Source organism: Mobula hypostoma, chromosome 2 (genome assembly GCF_963921235.1).
Source record: "Mobula hypostoma chromosome 2, sMobHyp1.1, whole genome shotgun sequence".
NCBI classification, from domain to species: domain Eukaryota; kingdom Metazoa; phylum Chordata; class Chondrichthyes; order Myliobatiformes; family Myliobatidae; genus Mobula; species Mobula hypostoma.
In genome coordinates, this window is record NC_086098.1 from 96884646 (window position 1) to 96903253 (window position 18608).

Here is an 18608-nt window from a genome sequence, read left to right on the forward strand (position 1 = left end):
ATCGGGTTAGACACCTGTTTAAGGCGTTTCAAATCAAAAGGAAGAGAGGAACCTAAAATAGAGCCAAGTGTAAAACCCTGAACAGATTGTAATTCCAATGCTACCCATTTAGGAATGGATAGTATATCCTGGTCCAGTAACCAGAATTTCATATGTCGAATATTAATTGCCCAATAATAAAATCTAAAGTTAGGTAATGCTAAGCCTCCATCTCTCTTAGCTTTCTGTAAATGTATTTTACCCAGTCTCGGGTTTTAATTCTGCCAAATAAATGAAGAAATTTTAAGAGTCAACTTTGTCAAAAAAAGATTTTGGAACAAAGATTGGTAATGCCTGAAATATATATAAAAATTTTGGCAAAAAAAACATCTTAACTGCATTAATACGACCAATCAAAGTTAAATATAAAGGAAACCATTTAGATGAAAGTTGAATAATATGGTCTATTAATGGTAAAAAGTTAGTCTTAAATAAATCTTTGTATTTACAAGTAATTTTAATCCCAAGATATGAAAAATAATTATTAATCAATTTAAATGGAAATTTATAATATAAGGGAAGTTGTTTATTAATCAGAAAGAGTTCACTCTTCCTGAGATTTAATTTATAACCTGAAAAAAGACCAAATTGTGCTAATAACTCTAAAACAGCCGGGATGGATTTTTGAGGATTAGAAATATATAAAAGTAAATCATCAGCATAGAGTGATAATTTATGGGACTTTAAGCCCCGAGTTATCCCAGTAATATTTGGAGATGCTCGAATGGCAATTGCAAGAGGTTCTAATGCAATATCAAATAATAAGGGACTAAGAGGACAACCTTGTCGAGTACCTCGAAAAAGAGGGAAAAAAGGCGAACTTAAAGAGTTAGTACGGACTGAGGCCACAGGAGAATAATATAACAGTTTAATCCAGGATATAAATTTCGAGCTAAAATTAAACATTTCAAGCACCTTAAATAAATAAGGCCATTCTACTCTATCAAAAGCTTTCTCAGCATCTAAAGAGATAACACACTCAGGAACATTTTGTGAGGGAGTATAAACGATATTTAACAGTGTGCGAATATTATAAAAAGAGTAACGACCTTTAATAAAACCCGTTTGGTCTTCCGAAATAATAAAAGGAAGTACTCTTTCTAATCTATTTGCTAATAACTTAGAAAAAACTTTAGAATCAACATTTAATAAAGATATTGGTCTATAAGATGCACATTGAGCAGGATCTTTATCCTTCTTTAATATTAGAGAGATTGACGCTCTATTGAAAGATTCAGGAAGTTTACCAAGTTTTAATGAAGCCTCAAAAACCCTACAGAACCAAAGGATTAATGAAGGTGCGAAACATTTATAAAATTCTACAGTAAACCCATCAGGGCCAGGAGCTTGCCCCAAATTCATAGAGGAAATAACATTTTTAATCTCATCCATGGTAATGGGAGTAACGAACCCGTTGATCCCGAATTGGTTTACTGAAATCCTCCACGAATCGGAACTTAAGATCCAAAAAATCAATGTAACCTTTAGATCGAACGAAACAGTTTCTCCTTGTCTTGAAAGTAATGAAAACGTAAGATGACATGTCGAGGTTTATCTGACCTAAGCAAGTATGATGGAACTCTGTGAACACGATCCAATAACGGTGGTTGGTCAGGAAATACAGTAGGAAATGCATCTTTTAAAAGTTGAGAAAAATACTTCATAGGGTTATCAGATTCAACAGCTTCACGCACCCCAATCATTCGAAGATTCTGCCGTCGCATTCTGGATTCTAAGTCAGAGTTTTTAAAGGTCAGAAAGTCAAGTTTCTTTTTCATTACATTAATTGTTTCTTCGATTTTCTCCATCTTAAGCTCACTTTGTTGCGTGGATTTTTGAAGATCAGATATAGCCGACTGATGTTCCGTAATAGATGTTTGTATCTTATCGATTGAATCGGCAATTTTCTGGAAATTAATTGAAATTTCCGCACGAATCAGCTCTGTAACAGAGGTTGAAATTTCCGCACGAATCAGCTCCGTAACAGAGGTTGAAATTTCCCTTTGAATTAGCTCCAATATAGCTTTCAAAGTTACCGGTGGTTCAGTCGGAGGGAAATCAGTACCTTTCGGTTTAACCGGAGGTTTGCCATCCTTCCCGTTTTTTCCATTCTTAGACATAGCAGACCTTAGACGCATCCAATTATCAGAGAGCCCAATTTATTTCAAAGTATTGTAAAAGTTGATGCCTTAATGGTTAATTAAAATATAGCTGATCATAAGAAGAAAAACTCAGAGGTAATGGAGCGAGTCAAGAACTCGACTTCACTCCATGAGCGCTACTGGAAGCCCTCGGTCGATTTTTTTTTGTTCCACAAATCGGTTTTGGCTTAATCTTCCCGACTATACTGTACATACATTACTTCTACTTTATATAGGCTGTGTATTTATCATATCATTCCTGCTTTTACCATATGTTAGTGTTATTTTAGGTTTTATGTGTTATTTGGTATGATTTGGTAGGTTATTTTTTTGGGTCTGGGAATGCTCAAAAATTTTTCTCATATAAATTAATGGTAATTGCTTCTGCGCTTTACACCATTTCGGCATGAAAGGTTTCATAGGAACGCTCTACCTTAGCGGGGTCTCGTATGGGACAAACCAATTTAGCCCAATATACAGGATGTCCTGGCAAATACGGGACAGTTGGCAACCCTCTGTTCAAGTTCAACAATGCGTGACCCGGAATGAGGAAAGGTGCAGCTGGCTCGTATCGTTTCCTCGTGGCGTGGTAGCACATCCTTTGCGGCCCGGTACCTGGGGACTGTTGCCCTACCCCACAACAGAGTAGATTTGAAAACATTGCATATCTGAAGATCTCTCCGTGACATTACCAAGTTTATCTCCTCAACCCTTTTTACAATTAGATACATCTTTGTTGTTTATTTCAGAGTTGGTAGTGATATTATCCATTGCAGCCTAAAGTTTTGGAATTCCTTCCCTCCTGTCTCAAATGTCCCTTTCAGAAGTAACAAAAGAATATTTAGTTGTGCTTCCAGTATACATTTATTTTATTTTCTTATCCAGGCTTCCTTTTAAGATTCTCACATATTGTTACCCTCTTTGTTTTGTCCTATGTTAAATTATGATTGGTGCACATAAACTTTTGATTTAAAGCTGCGTAATGCATTAACAAGTCATCATAAATGTTTTTTAAAAATTTGGGATCTGACTTGTAATTGGAAAAGAAAACTTGGTGTAGGTAAAACTGGATGTAGGAAGTTCAGAATGACAGAATGTAAACATACTGTGGCTATTTTTAAAATTTTAGATAGTTTTTGTATTTAAGTTATCTTAAGTTCCATTAAGGTGCATATGATTTCAATGCAGAAGAAAAATCAACTGGACACCAGAACAAGCCCTCAGAAGGTGACACAATCCACCATTGATCTGTTAGGACTGGGTAAGTAAAGAATATTTAATAAATATTAATGATTTTATAAATCAATTTTATTTGCAAAAAATAAGCTGTAGGAGAAACTCAGTGTGTCAGGCAGTGTATGCAGAAGTAAAGGAATGGTTATGTTTGGCATCAAGGCCCTAAATGTAATAGCATTTTACTGGAATTAAAATTACAATGTTTGTTAACATTATAATTGTTGATAAAATTTGAAGTGGCTAGGAGCCGTGATGCAGCAGTACAGACTGTAAGACACCCATGCATTTCCTGCACAGCGGTTTGGCTATATGCACAATGAGCTCGAAGGGAGGGGTTTTCTCAGGGCAAATATACTTGACGCTGGAGCAGTAATGATGGAAAAGGCTTTAGAAAAGTTACTGGAGAGATTTGAAATGCACATTTAGAATCTGTTGATGTTGGTTAAGTAACTTGCTATTATCTTGATTGGTTGTAATTATAATTTATCTTGTGGCTCAAATGAATTTGTAGGTATGAATTTGTTGTTGAATTTTCCTCATTTTCTACCTACTGGTTTGATTTTTGAACAAGCTTATTTTCCTGTAAACCATATTTGACTTTATATAAAATACACAGCTTAATGTTGAGATGTTAAAGTGTCCTGCTGTAAATTACCACAATAAACAGAACACACATGAGTTTGGTTCAAATTAAATTAAGAATTTATGTAATTATTGCTTAAGTTAATTTCAGGCTGAGTGTTTTTTAGATGTCCTAATATGCTGAAGAAATATTATATTTCAGAGTACAGCAACATCTAAGATGGTTTTAGGGTACTGTGTCTTTTAAATTGGTAAACTAGCTTTAAGATTAACTGGCATGAGATGATCTGCAATGAATTGGTTGTTTGGATTCAGAACTGGCTTGCCAATAGAAGTCTGAGGGTATTTGTTGAAGAGACTTATTCGAGCTGGAGGTCTGTAATTAGTGGAGTTCCTCAGGGATCTGTGCTGGGACCTCTGCTGTTTGTAATATATACAAGTGACCTGCATGAAAGTGTAGTTGGGTGGGTAAGTAAATATGCGGTTGATACCAAGATTGGTGGAGTTGTGGATAGTGTAGAAGACTGGCAAAGAATACAGCACATTATAGATCAGTTGCAGATATGGGATGAGAAATATCAGATGGAGTTTAACCCATATAAATGTGAGGTGTTGTACCTCTGTAGGGCAAATTCAAAGTGACAGTACACTGTTAAGGGCAAGGCCCCTAACAGTATTGCTGAGCTGAGAGATCTTGGGATTCAAGTTCATAGTTCTTTCAAAGTGGCTACACAGGTCGAAAAGATGGTTAAGCAGGCTTGCTTTCATTAGTTGAGGCATTGAGTTCAAAAGTCAAGAGGTTCTGTTGCAACTTTATGAAATTCTGGTTAGGCCACACCTGGAGTATTGCATACAGTTCTGGTTGCCCCACTGTAGAAAGGATGTTGAGGCTTTGGAAAGGGTGTTGAGGCTTTGGAAAGGGTGCAGAAGAAATTGTGGAGACATCAGCGGTGACCTTCCATAAATGAGTAGAGTCAGGAATGGTTTCATAGGATGCATAATTTCAAATGTTGCACCACTCTTTTAGAAGGTAGGGAGGAAAAAGAAAGTAGGAAATTATAGGCTGCTTAGCCCGACTTCAGATGTTGGAGTCCATTACTGAGGATAATGTTTCAGTGTAGGCCAAAGCTAGCATGGTTTCCTCAAGGAGAAATCTTGTCTGACAAATCTTCCAGAATTCTTTGAAGAAGTAACAAGCAGGACAGACAAAGTGGAGTCAATGGATGTTGTTTACTTTGTTTTTCAAACTGCTTTTAACAAAGTACCACACAATGTGCTGCTAAATGAGAGCACATGATATTACAGGAAACATACTAACATGGAGCGAAGATTGGCTAACTGGCAGAATGCAAAGAGTGGGAATAAAACATAGAAACATAGAAAATAGGTGCAGGAGTAGGCCATTCGGCCCTTCGAGCCTGCACCGCCATTCAGTATGATCATGTCTGATCATCCAACTCCAAACCCTGTACCTGCCTTCCCCCCCCATACCCCCTGATCCCTTTAGCCACAAGGGCCATATCTAACTCTCTCTTAAATATAATCAATGAACTGGCCTCAACTGTTTCCTGTGGCAGAGAATTCCACAGATTCACCACTCTCTGTGTGAAGAAGTTTTTCCTCATCTCGGTCCTAAAAGGCTTCCCCTTTATCCTCAAACTGTGACCCCTCGTTCTGGACTTCCCCAACATTAGGAACAATCTTCCTGCATCTAGCCTGTCCAGTCTCTTCAGGATTTTATACGTTTCAATAAGCTCCCCCCTCGATCTTCTAAACTCCAATGTGTATAAACCTAGTTGATCCAGTCTTTCATCATATGAAAGTCCTGCCATCCCAGGAATCAATCTGGTGAACCTTCTTCATACTCCCTCTATGGGAAGAATGTCTTTCCTCAGATTAGGGGACCAAAACTGCACACAATACTCCAGGTGTGGTCTCACCAAGGCCTTGTACAACTGCAGTAGTACCTCCCTGCTCCTGTACTCGAATCCTCTTGCTATGAATGCCAGCATACCATTTGCCTTTTTCACGCCTGCTGTACCTGCATGTCCACTTTCAATGACTGGTGTATAATGACACCCAGGTCTCATTGCACCTCCCCTTTTCCTAATCTGCCACCATTCAGATAATAATCTGTTTTCCTGTTTTTGCCACCAAAGTGGATAACCTCACATTTATCCACATTAACTTGCATCTGCCATGAATTTGCCCACTCACCTATCCTATCCAAGTCACCCTGCATCCTCTTAGCATCCTCCTCACAGCTGACACTACCGCCCAGCTTCATGTCATCCACAAACTTGGAGATGCTGCACTTAATTTTCCCCTTCTAAGTCATTAATATATATTGTAAACAACTGGGGTCCCAGCACTGAGCCTTGCGGTACCCCACTAGTCACCGCCTGCCATTCTGAAAAGGTCCCGTTTATTCCCACTCTTTGCTTCCTGTCTGCCAACCAATTCTCTATCTACATCAATACCTTACCCCCAATACCGTGTACTTTAAGTTTGCACACTAATCTCCTGTGTGGGACCTTGTCAAAAGCCTTTTGAAAATCCAAATAATCCACATCCACTGGTTCTCCCCTATCCACTCTACTAGTTACATCCTCAAAAAATTCCATGAGATTCGTCAGACATGATTTTCCTTTCACAAATCCATGCTGACTTTGTCCGATGATTTCACCGCTTTCCAAATGTGCTGTTATCACATCTTTGATAACTGATTCTAGCATTTTCCGCACCACCGATGTTAGGCTAACCGGTCTATAATTCCCCAGTTTCTCTCTCCCTCCTTTTTTAAAAAGTGGGGTTACATTAGCCACCCTCCAATCCTCAGGAACTAGTCCAGAATCTAAAGAGTTTTGAAAAATTATCATTAATGCATCCACTGTTTCTTGGGCTACTTCCTTAAACACTCTGGGATGCAGACCATCTGGCCCTGGTGATTTATCTGCCTTTAATCCCTTCAGTTTACCTAACACCACTTCCCTACTAACATTTCTTTCCCTCAGTTCCTCCATCTCATTGGACCCTCTGTCCCCTACTATTTCCGGAAGATTATTTATGTCCTCCTTAGTGAAGACAGAACCAAAGTAGTTATTCAGTTGGTCTGCCATGTCCTTGCTCCCCATAATCAATTCACTTGTTTCTGTCTGTAGGGGACCTACATTTGTCTTAACCAATCTTTTTTTTCACATATCTATAAAAGCTTTTACAGTCAGTTTTTATATTCCCTGCCAGTTTTTTCTCATAATCTTTTTTTCCCCTTCCTAATTAAGCCCTTTGTCCTCCTCTGCTGGACTCTGAATTTCTCCCAGTCCTCAGGTGAGCCACTTTTTCTGGCTAATTTGTATGCTTCTTCTTTGGAATTGATACTATCCCTAATTTCCCTTGTCAGCCACGGGTGCAGTACCTTCCTTGATTTATTCTTTTGCCAAACTGGGATGAACAATTGTTGTAGTTCATCCATGCGATCTTTAAATGCTTGCCATTGCATATCCACCGTCAACCCTTTAAGTGTCATTTGCCAGACTATCTTAGCTAATTCACGTCTCATACCTTCAAAGTTACCCTTCTTTAAGTTCAGAACTTTTGTTTCTGAATTAACTATATCACTCTCCATCTTAAGGAAGAATTCCACCATATTATGGTCACTCTTACCCAAGGGGCCTCTCATGACAAGATTGCTAATTAACCCTTCCTCATTGCTCAATACCCAGTCTGGAATAGCCTGCTCTCTAGTTGGTTCCTCGACATGTTGGTTCAAAAAACTATCCCGCATATATTCCAAGAAATCCTCTTCCTCAGCACCCTTACCAATTTGGTTCACCCAATCTATATGTAGATTGAAGTCACCCATTATAACTGCTGTTCCTTTATTGCACACATTTCTAATTTCCTGTTTAATGCCATCCCCAAACTCACTACTACTGTTAGGTGGCCTGTGCACAACTCCCACCAGCGTTTTCTGCCCCTTAGTGTTATGCAGCTCTACCCATATCGATTCCACATCCTCCCGGCTAATGTCCTTCCTTTCGATTGCGTTAATCTCCTCTCTAACCAGCAATGCTACCCCACCTCTCCTTTTTTTTCATGTCCAGGCCGACCAGGGGGAATGCCATACTACATCTCGTACTAGGTAATGAACCGGGTCAGGTCACAGATCTCTCAGTGGGTGAGCATCTGGGGGACAGTGACCACCGCTCCCTGGCCTTTATAATTATCATGGAAAAGGACAGAATCAAAGAGGACAGGAAAATTTTTAATTGGGGAAAGGCAAATTATGAGGCTATAAGGCTAGAACTTGCGGGTGTGAATTGGGATGATGTTTTTGCAGGGAAATGTACTATGGACATGTGGTCGATGTTTAGAGATCTCTTGCGGGATGTAAGGGATAAATTTGTCCCGGTGAGGAAGATAAAGAATGGTAGGGTGAAGAAACCATGGGTGTCAAGTGAGGTGGAAAATCTAGTCAGGAGGAAGAAGACAGCATACATGAGGTTTAGGAAGCAAGGATCAGCTGGGTCTATTGAGGAATATAGGGAAGCAAGAAAGGAGCTTAAGAAGGGGCTGAGAAGAGCAAGAAGGGGGCATGAGAAGGAAAACCCCAAGGCATTCTTCAATTATGTGAAGAAAAAAAGGATGACGGGAGTGAAGGTAGGACCGATTAGAGATAAAGGTGGGAAGATGTGCCTGAAGGCTGTGGAAGTGAGCGAGGTCCTCAATGAATACTTCTCTTCGGTATTCACCAATGAGAGGGAACTTGATGATGGTGAGGCCAATATGAGTGAGGTTGATGTTCTGGAGCATGTTGATATTAAGGGAGAGGAAGTGTTGGAGTTGTTAAAAATACATTAGGACAGATAAGTCCCCAGGGCCTGACGGAATATTCCCCAGGCTGCTCCACGAGGTGAGAGAAGAGATTGCTGAGCCTCTGGCTAGGATCTTTACGTCCTCGTTGTCCACGGGAATGGTACTGGAGGATTGGAGGGAGGCAAATGTTGTTCCCTTGTTCAAAAAAGGTAGTAGGGGTAGTCCGGGTAATTATAGACCAGTGAGCCTTACGTCTGTGGTGGGAAAGCTGTTGGAAAAGATTCTTAGAGATAGGATCCAAAGGCATTTAGAGAATCATGGTCTGATCAGGGACAGTCAGCATGGCTTTGTGAAGGGCAGATCATGTCTAACAAGCTTGATAGAGTTCTTTGAGGCGGTGACCAGGCATACAGATGAGGGTAGTGCAGTGGGTGTGATCTATATGGATTTTAGTAAGGCATTTGACAAGGTTCCACATGGTAGGCATATTCAGAAAGTCGGAAGGCATGGGATCCAGGGAAGTTTGGCCAGGTGGATTCAGAATTGGCTTGCCTGCAGAAGGCAGAGGAGGGTGGTGGTGGAGGGAGTACATTCAGATCGGAGGATTGTGACTAGTTGTGTCCCACAAGGATCTGTTCTGGGACCTCTACTTTTCGTGATTTTTATTAACGACCTGGATGTGGGGGTAGAAGGGTGGGTTAGCAAGTTTGAAGATGACACAAAGGTTGGTGGTGTTGTAGATAGTGTAGAGGATTGTCAAAGATTGCAGACAGACATCAATAGGATGCAGAAGTGGGCTGAGAAGTGGCAGATGGAGTTCAACCCGGAGAAGTGTGAGGTGGTACACTTTGGAAGGACAAACTCCAAGGCAGAGTACAAAGTAAATGTCAGGATACTTGGTAGTGTGGAGGAGCCGAGGGATCTCGGGGTACATGTCCACAGATCCCTGAAAGTTGCCTCACAGGTGGATAGGGTAGTTAAGAAAGCTTAAGGGGTGTTAGCTTTCATAAGTCGAGGGATAGAGTTTTAAGAGTCGCGATGTAATGATGCAGCTCTATAAAACTCTGGTTAGGCCACACTTGGAGTATTGTGTCCAGTTCTGGTCACCTCACTATAGGAAGGATGTGGAAGCATTGGAAAGGGTACAGAGGAGATTTACCAGGATGCTGCCTGGTTTAGAAAGTATGCATTATGATCAGAGATTAAGGGAGTTAGGGCTTTACTCTTTGGAGAGAAGGAGGATGAGAGGAGACATGATAGAGGTGTACAAGATAATAAGAGGAATAGATAGAGTGGATAGCCAGCACCTCTTCCCCAGGGCACCACTGCTCAATACAAGAGGACATGGCTTTAAGGTAAGGGGTGGGAAGTTCAAGGGGGATATTAGAGGAAGGTTTTTTACTCAGAGAGTGGTTGGTGCGTGGAATGCACTGCCTGAGTCAGTGGTGGAGGCAGATACATTAGTGAAGTTTAAGAGACTACTAGACAGGTATATGGGGGAATCTAAGGTGGGGACTTATATGGGAGGCAGGGTTTGAGGGTCGGCACAACATTGTGGACCGAAGGGCCTGTACTGTGCTGTACTATTCTATGTTCTATCCCCCCTGAATATTGAATATCCCTGAATGTTGAGCTCCCATCCTTAGTCACCCTGGAGCCATGTCTCTGTCATCCCAACTATATCATATTCGTTAATAACAATCTGCACTTTTAATTCAACCACCTTGTTACGAATGCTCCTTGCATTGACACACAAAGCCTTCAGGCTCGCTTTTACAACACTCTTAGCCCTTATACAATTATGTTGAAAAGTGGCCCTTTTTGATTTTTGCCTTGGATTTGCCGGCCTGCCACTTTTACTTTTCACCTTACTACTTTTTGCTTCTACCCTCATTTTACACCCCTCTGTCTCTCTGCATTGGTTCCCATCCCCCTGTTGTGAACTAACCTCCTCTCTCCTAGTCTCTTTAATTTGATTCCCACCTCCCAGCATTCTAGTTTAAAGTCACCTCAGTAGCCCTCGCAAGTCTCCCTGCCAGGATATTGGTCCCCCTAGAATTCAAGTGTAACCCGTCCTTTTTGCACAGGTCGCACCTGCGCCAAAAGAGGTCCCAATGATCCAAAAACTTGAATCCCTGCCCCCTGCTCCAATCCCTCAGCCACGCAATTATCCGCCACCTCATTGCATTCCTACTCTCACTGTTGCGTGGCACAGTCAGTAACCCCGAGATTACTACCTTTTGCGGTCCTTTTTCTCAACTCCCTTCCTAATTCCCTATAATTCTCCTTTCAGGACCTCTTCCCTTTTCCTACCTATGTCATTGGTACCTTTATGTACCACGACCTCTGGCTCCTCACCCTCCCACTTCAGGATATCTTGGACATAATCAGAAATATTCCGGACCCTGGCACCAGGGAGGCAAACTACCATCCGGGTCTCTGAACCGCGTGCACAGAATCGCCTATCTGACCCCCTTACTATCGAGTCCCCTATTACAACTGCCCACCTCTTCCTTTCCCTACCCTTCTGAGCTACAGGGCCGGACTCTGTGCCAGAGGCACGGCCACTGTCGCTTCCCCCAGGTAAGCTGTTCCCCCCCCCCCCCAACAGTACTCAAACAGGAGTACCTATTGTCAAGGGGCACAGCCACCGGGGCACTCTCTATTACCTGACTCTTCCCCTTCCCACTCCTAACCGTGACCCACTTGTCTGCCTCCCATGGCCCCGGTGTGACCACCTGCCTGTGACTCCTCTCTGTCAACTCCTCACTCTCCCTGACCAGACGAAGGTCATGGAGTTGCAGCTCCAGTTCTTAAACGCGGTCCCTTAGGAGCTGCATCTCGACAAACCTGGCGCAGATGTGGACGTCCGGGAGGCTTGCCAGGGCCTCCCACATCCGGCACCGAGAACAACAAACTGCCCTCACACTCATACTGCCCCTCTCCTCAAATAGCAACAAAAAATGAATGCCAAACCTTCCTCGCTTCGCCCGTTTCCGCCTAAGCCCGTTGAGCCGAAGCCCTTAAGCCTTCACTCTGCTCCCGGCTCACTCCGCCGCCCGCAAACTTCGCTGCCGGCTGTATGAGGCTCTGTTCCTTTTAAATCTTCTGCATTTCACTGCTCGACGTCAGACGTCTGCGCAGTCCCGCCTCTCTGAACGCCGATGGAAAAAAAAACCCGAAAAATTCAAAAATGGCTTCTTCCGCACTCCCGCTCCGATTCTCAGACTTCCTTCTTCGAATTAAACCCGAAGCAGGATTTCTGTCTTTTAAATCTTCTGCGCTTCACTGCCCGACATCACACGCCTGTGCAGTCCCGCCTCTCTGAACGCCGATGGAAAAAAACCCGAAAAAATTCAAAAATGGCTTCCTCCGCACTCCCGCTCCGATTCTCAGACTTCCTTCTTCGAATTAAACCCGAAGCAGGATTTCTGTCCTTTTAAATCTTCTGCGCTTCACTGCCCGACATCACACGCCTGCGCAGTCCCGCCTCTCTGAACGCCAATGAGGGAAAAAAACGGAAAAATTCAGAAATGGCTTCCTCCGCACTCCCGCTCCGATTCTCAGACTTCCTCCTTCAAAAAGGAGTTTTACTTATTGGCCGTCAGGATGATGGAATTCCTAACGAGAAAATCTCCAGATGCTGTAAATCCAAACCAACACACAGAAAATGCTTGAGGAACTCAGCAGGCCAGGTGGCCTCTATGGAACAGAGTACAGTTGATGTTTCGGGCCAAGTCCTGATGAAGGGTCTCGGCTTGAATAGTCAAATGTACTCTTTTCCATAGATGCTGCCCGGCCTGCCGAGTTCCTCCAGCATTTTGTATGTGTTGCTTGGATGATGGAATTGATGGCTTTGTGACTTATTTTGTTATGGATGATACAAAAATAAGTAGAGATGTAGGCAGTGTTGAGGAAGCAGGGAGTCTGGCAGAAGAACTTGACAGATTGGGAGAATGGGCAAAGAGATGGCAGATGGAATACAGTGTAGTGAAGTGTATGATCATGCACTTTAGTAGAAGGAATAAAGGTAAAGACTTTTTCTAAATGGGGCGAAAATTCAGAAATCAGAGGTGCAAAGGGACTTGGGAGTTCTTGTGCCAGATTCTCTAAAGGTTAATTTGCAAGTTGAGTCAATGGTGAGGAAGGCAAATGTGAGGTTAGCATTTATTGCAAGAGGAATAGAATATAAAAGCAAGAATGTAATGCTGAGGCTCTATTGGTGAGGCCTCACTTGGAGTATTGTGAAAAGTTTTGAGCACCTTATTTAAGAAGGGATGTGCTGACATTGAAGAGGGTTCAAAGGAGGTTCATGAAAATGATTCCCGGAATGAAAGGCTTATCATATGATCATTTGATGGCTCTGGGCCTGTACTCACTGGAATTACAGCCTCAGAATAAGGGGACGTCCATTTAAAACGAATATCATCCTCTGCACGATTCCTTTAAGGTTAATTTACAGGTTGAATCGGTGGTGAGGAAGGTGAATGCAACAGAGTCGTAGAGGCTTACACCACAGAAACAGGCCCTTTGACCCATCTAGTCCATTCCAAAACCATTTAAACTGCCTATTCCCATCAACCTGCACTGGGACCATAGCCCTCCATATCCCTACTATCCAAGTATTTATACAAACCTCTCTTAAATGTTCAACTGAACTTGCATGCATCAGTAGTGCTGGCAGCTCATTCGACACTCTCAGAACTCTGAGTGAAGAAGTTTCCCCTCGTGTTCGCCTTAAACTTTACCTTTCATCCTTAACCCACGACCTCTGGTTGTGGTCACACCCAACCTCAGTGGAAAAAAGCCTGCTTGCATTTACCCTATCTATACACCTCATAATTTTGTGCACATCTATCACATCTCAGTCTTCTATGTTCTAAAAAATATAGTCCTAACCTATTCAATCTTTCCTTGTAACTCAGGTCCCCAGACCCAGGAACATTGTGAATTTTCTGTAGTCTTTCAACCTTGTTGACATCTTTTCTGTAGGTAGGTGACCAAAACTGCACCAAGTTCAGCCTCATCAACGTCTCAGACAACTTCAACATAACATATGATCTTCTGTCCCCAATATGTTGATTTATGAAGGCTAATGTGCCAAAAGCTTTCTTTACAACCCTAGCTACCTGCGATGCCACTTCCAACAAATTATGGACCTGTATTGTTCCACTGCACTCCTGAGTGTTCCACCGTTCACGATATAAGACCTAACATGGTAGGTCCTACTAAAGTGAAAAGCCTCACATTTGTCTGCATCAAATTCCATCTTCCATTTTCAGCCTATTTTCCAGCTGATGCAGATCCCTCTGTAAACCATGATAGCCTTCCTCTCTGTCCCGGTCTTGGTGTCATCCACCAATTTGCTCATCCAGTTAACCACATTATCATGCAGATCGTTGATGTAGATAACAAACAACAAAGGCTCCAGCACCAGTGCCTGTGATGCACCACTAGTCACAGGCCTACAGTTAAAGGCAACCCTATATTATTGCTCTCTGTCTTCTCCCACAAATCCAATATCTAATCCAATTTACTACCTCATCCTGAATGCTGAGCGACTGAACCTTCTTGAATAGCCTCCCATGTGGAACCTTGTGAAACGCCTTGCTAAAGTCCATGTAGACAACATCCATTGCCTTGCCTTCATCCACTTTCCTGGTAATTTCCTCAAAAAAACTCTATCAGATTGATTAGACATTACCTACCACACACGAAGCCATGCTGACTGTCCTTAATCAGTCCATATCTATCCAAATACTTATATATCCAGTCCCTGAGAATACTTTCCAGTAATTTTCCCACAACTGATGTCAGACTCACCAGCCTGTAATTTCTTGATTTATGTTTAGAGCCTTTTTTAAAACAGTGGAACAGCATTGACTGTCCTCCAAACCTCTGGTACTTCTATTGCTCAGGATGTTTTAAATATCTCTGCTTGAGCCCCAGCAATTTCTGTACTTGCCTTCCGTAGGGTCTGAGGGAACTTCTTGTCAGGCCTTGGGGATTTATCCACTCTGATTTGCCTCAGGATGGTAAACACCTACTTCTCTGTAATCTGTTCAGGGTCCTTGAAGTTGATGCCACGTTGCTTACTTCTCTAGTATCTGTGTCCTTCTCCTGATGCAAATAATTAATTTAAGATCTGCCCTTTTTGCTTTGGCTCCACACATGGATTACCATTCTAGTCTTTCAGAGGACCAATTTTATCCTTTGCTATCCTTTTGCTTTTAATATATCTGTAGAATCCCTTGGAATTCTCCTTCAAGCCTTCTTTTAGCCTTCCTGATTTAAGTGTTCTGTTCTTGTTCTCCATAAACACCTAGTTTGTTCTTGCTTGCCTAAACCTGCTACGCACCTTTATTTTCCCCTCTTAAACAGGCCTCAATATCTCTTGAAAACTAAAGTTCCCTACATCTGTATCTTTACCTTTTATTCTGACAGGCACATACAAGCTTTGTACTCTCAAAATTTCATTTTTGAAGGACTCCCACTTTTTAAGTACACCTTTGCCAGAAAGCAGCCTGTTCCAATCCACACTTGCCAGATTATTTTTGATACCATCAAAATTGGCCTTTCTCCAATTTAGAATCCCAGCCCACAAACCAGTCCTATCATTTTGTATATTTATTTCGAAACTAATGGCATTGTGATCACTGGATATTGTGTTCCCCTACACAATATCTGTCACCTAATAACAGATCCAGCATCACATGCTCTCTCATTGGAACTTGTGTGCTGATGAAGGAAACCTTCCTGAACATATTTGACAAACTCTATCCTATCTCGTCCTTTGCAGTATGTGATTCCCAGTCAATATGTGAAAAGTTAAAATCGCCTGCTAAAACAACCTTGTTTCTTGAAACGGTTTGCAATCTCTTTGCAAATTTGTTTCTCTAAATCCCTGGGACTGTTGATCATTCTGTAATTTAGCCCCACTAACGTGGTTATACCTTTCTTATTTCCAAGTTCTACCCATAATGCCTCACCAGTGGAGTTCTCTAGTCTCCTGATGAAGTATTGCCATGACATTTTTCTCGACTAGTAATGTCACCCCTCCTCCTTTATCCCCTCCTGCTCTGTCACGTCTAAAACAACAGACCCCAGAATTTTGAGCTGCCAGTCCTGCCCCTCGTGCAACCAAGTGTCACTATTGGCTACAATGTCATAAATCGTGCCCCGAGTTCATCCACCTTTCCGACAATACTACTTGCATTGAAATATACGCAGCTCTGGCCACAAGTTGCACTATGCTCATCCTTTTGATTCCTGACTTTGTCTGAGGTCTTCCCAACATCTGCCTCCACAACCTCTCCATTAACTGTTCTGACACACTGGTTCTCATTCCCGTACAACTCTAGTTTAAAACCTACTTTGCAGCATTAATAAACCTTCCCGCTATGATATTAGTCCCCCTCCAGTTCAGGTGTTGAAATGGCCCTTCTATACAGGTCCCACTTTCCCTAGCAGTAAGCCCAATGATACAAAAATCTTGCGCCTTCCCTCTTACACCAACTTCTTAACCACATATTAAACTGTACAAACTTCTTAGCTCCAGCCTCACTAGTATGCGGCATGGATAACAGTCCTAAGATCACAACCCTGGAGGTCCTGACCTTTAACTTGGCACCTAATTCCCTGAACTCCTTTTGTAGAATCTTGTCACTCGTCCATAATGCCTCACCAGTCATTGGTACCTACATGGACCATGACCTCTGGCTGTTCACCCTCCCACTTAAGAATGCTGAGGACACAATCCGAGATGTTCCGGACCTTGGCACCCAGGGGTCAACATGCCATCTGGGTGTTTTGTTGTCGTCCCCAGAACCTCCTGTCCGTTCCCTGAACCAACAAATCCCTATCACCCCACTGCCCCTCCTCTTCTCTTTCCTTCTGTTCCGAGTCACAGTGCCAGAAACCGGATTGCTGTGACTTTTCTGTTAGAACATCCCCCACCCCAACAGTATCCAAAGTGATATACCTCTTACTATCTCTTCCTATCTTACTATCTATGATTAATCTCTTACTATCTCTTCTTTCAGTTAGTCCTGACGAAGGGTCTCAGCCCGAAACGTCGACTATACTTCTTCCTATAGATGCTGCCTAGCCTGCTGCGTTCCACCAGCATTTTGTGTGTGTTGCTTGAATTTCCAGCATCTGCAGATTTTCTCGTGTTTGCGTGATATACCTGTTGATGAGGGGGATGTCCACAGGGGCACTCCGCATTGGCTCCTTAAACCCTTTCCCCTTCGTATCACCCAGTTTCCTGTGTCTGGTGTAACCAGTTCTCTATGTGTTCTATCTGTCACCCCTTCGGCCTCCTGAATGATCAGAGTTCATCTTGTTCTAGCTCCAACTGCTTAATGCGGATTGTTAGAAGCTGCAGTTGGTTGCACCTCGCTGTTGTAGTCATTAGGAACACTGGAGGTCTCCATGCCATTCCACATCCCTCAAGAGGAGCATTCACCTATTCTGTGTGGCACTTCTACTGTCCTAGTTGAGCAGACATAAAGAAGGGCAGGAAAAAAATTACCTCGAGCTTTTCTCTGTTTTTTGCTTTTTCTGACTGAAGCCTCTCTTTGCTGAAGCCTCAAAGAGATGCAATGTTAGTGTTTATTTCAAGAGGACTATAATAAAGGTTATGGGAAGAAGGTAGATGGAATGCATTTGGGAGGAAGAGATAAATCAGTCATGGTTGAATGGTGGAGCAGACTCTATGTGCTGAAACACCAAATTCATCTCCTATAGTTTTGCAGTTTCATTTGGTTGCATTTGACCATATCCCTCTTAGTGTTTCCTATCCATGTACTTGTCTAAATGTCTTTTAAACATTGTAATAGTATCTGCCTTTACCTGTTTTATCTGGCAGCTCATTCCATATAGCCACCAGCTTCTTGCCACTCATGTCCTCTTTAAATTTTTCCCCTCCCACCTTAAACCTGTGCCCTTAACTTCGCTCTTCTTCGCTGCAGAAAACCGAAGTTAAAACTTCTGTCTGGTACTTCACTTTCAGTTGAATCTCAGCACTTTGCCTTATGTTCTTTTTCTTATTCTTACAAATAGTTTATTTGACCTTTGTCTGCTTTGTAATTCTATTAAATCATTCCTGGTCTTTTACTTGTGGGTCACCTGGCAGCATAAACCTTATAATCTCCTTGTACTGGAAAAACAGTGGTCGCTGTTTTCACTTAGCCTTCCCAGCCCTACTACATAGAGAATTCCGAAGATTCTCATCCTGTTGGGGGAAGATTTTCTTTTCCACATCAGTTCAGGCATGGTGTGGTGGAACAGGTTGATGCGGCAATACAGATCTATAATTCCATGAAAGTGGTATCACAGGCCATAAAGAAAACTTCTGGCACATTTGCCTTCATAAATCTAAGTATTGAATGCAGGAATTTTGATGTTACGTTCAAGTTGTATAAGACGTTTGGGAGGTCTAATTTGAAATTCCGTTTGCAGTTTTGGTCTCGAAAGAGTGCAGAGAAAGTTTACAAGGATGTTTCCAGGACTTGATTACCTGAGTTATAGGGAAAGGCTAAATACATTAGGACCTTATTCCCTAGAGCGTAGGAGAATGAGGGGAGATTTAATAGAGGTATGCAAAATTGAGGGATATGGGTAGGGTAAATGTGGACAAGCTTTTTCCACAAGTTGGGTGAGTGTAGAACTAGAGGTAAACACTAAGAATTCTGCAGATGCTGGAAATTCAAGCAACACACATCAAAGTTGCTGGTGAACGCAGCAGGCCAGGCAGCATCTCTAGGAAGAGATACAGTCGACGTTTCAGGCCGA

The 18608-nt window shown here is 42.3% G+C and overlaps 1 protein-coding gene across 4 annotated transcripts in view; it reads left to right on the forward strand.

Annotated features, from left to right (window-relative positions):
• Positions 1-18608, forward strand: part of smap1 (small ArfGAP 1) — a 130260-nt gene that overhangs the window by 70350 nt on the left and 41302 nt on the right. For all 4 annotated transcript variants that reach the window (XM_063040286.1, XM_063040288.1, XM_063040287.1 and 1 more), the window contains one exon: positions 3369-3441. In XM_063040286.1, coding sequence (XP_062896356.1) covers positions 3369-3441 — 73 coding nt within the window. The remainder of the gene's footprint in view (positions 1-3368; positions 3442-18608) is intronic.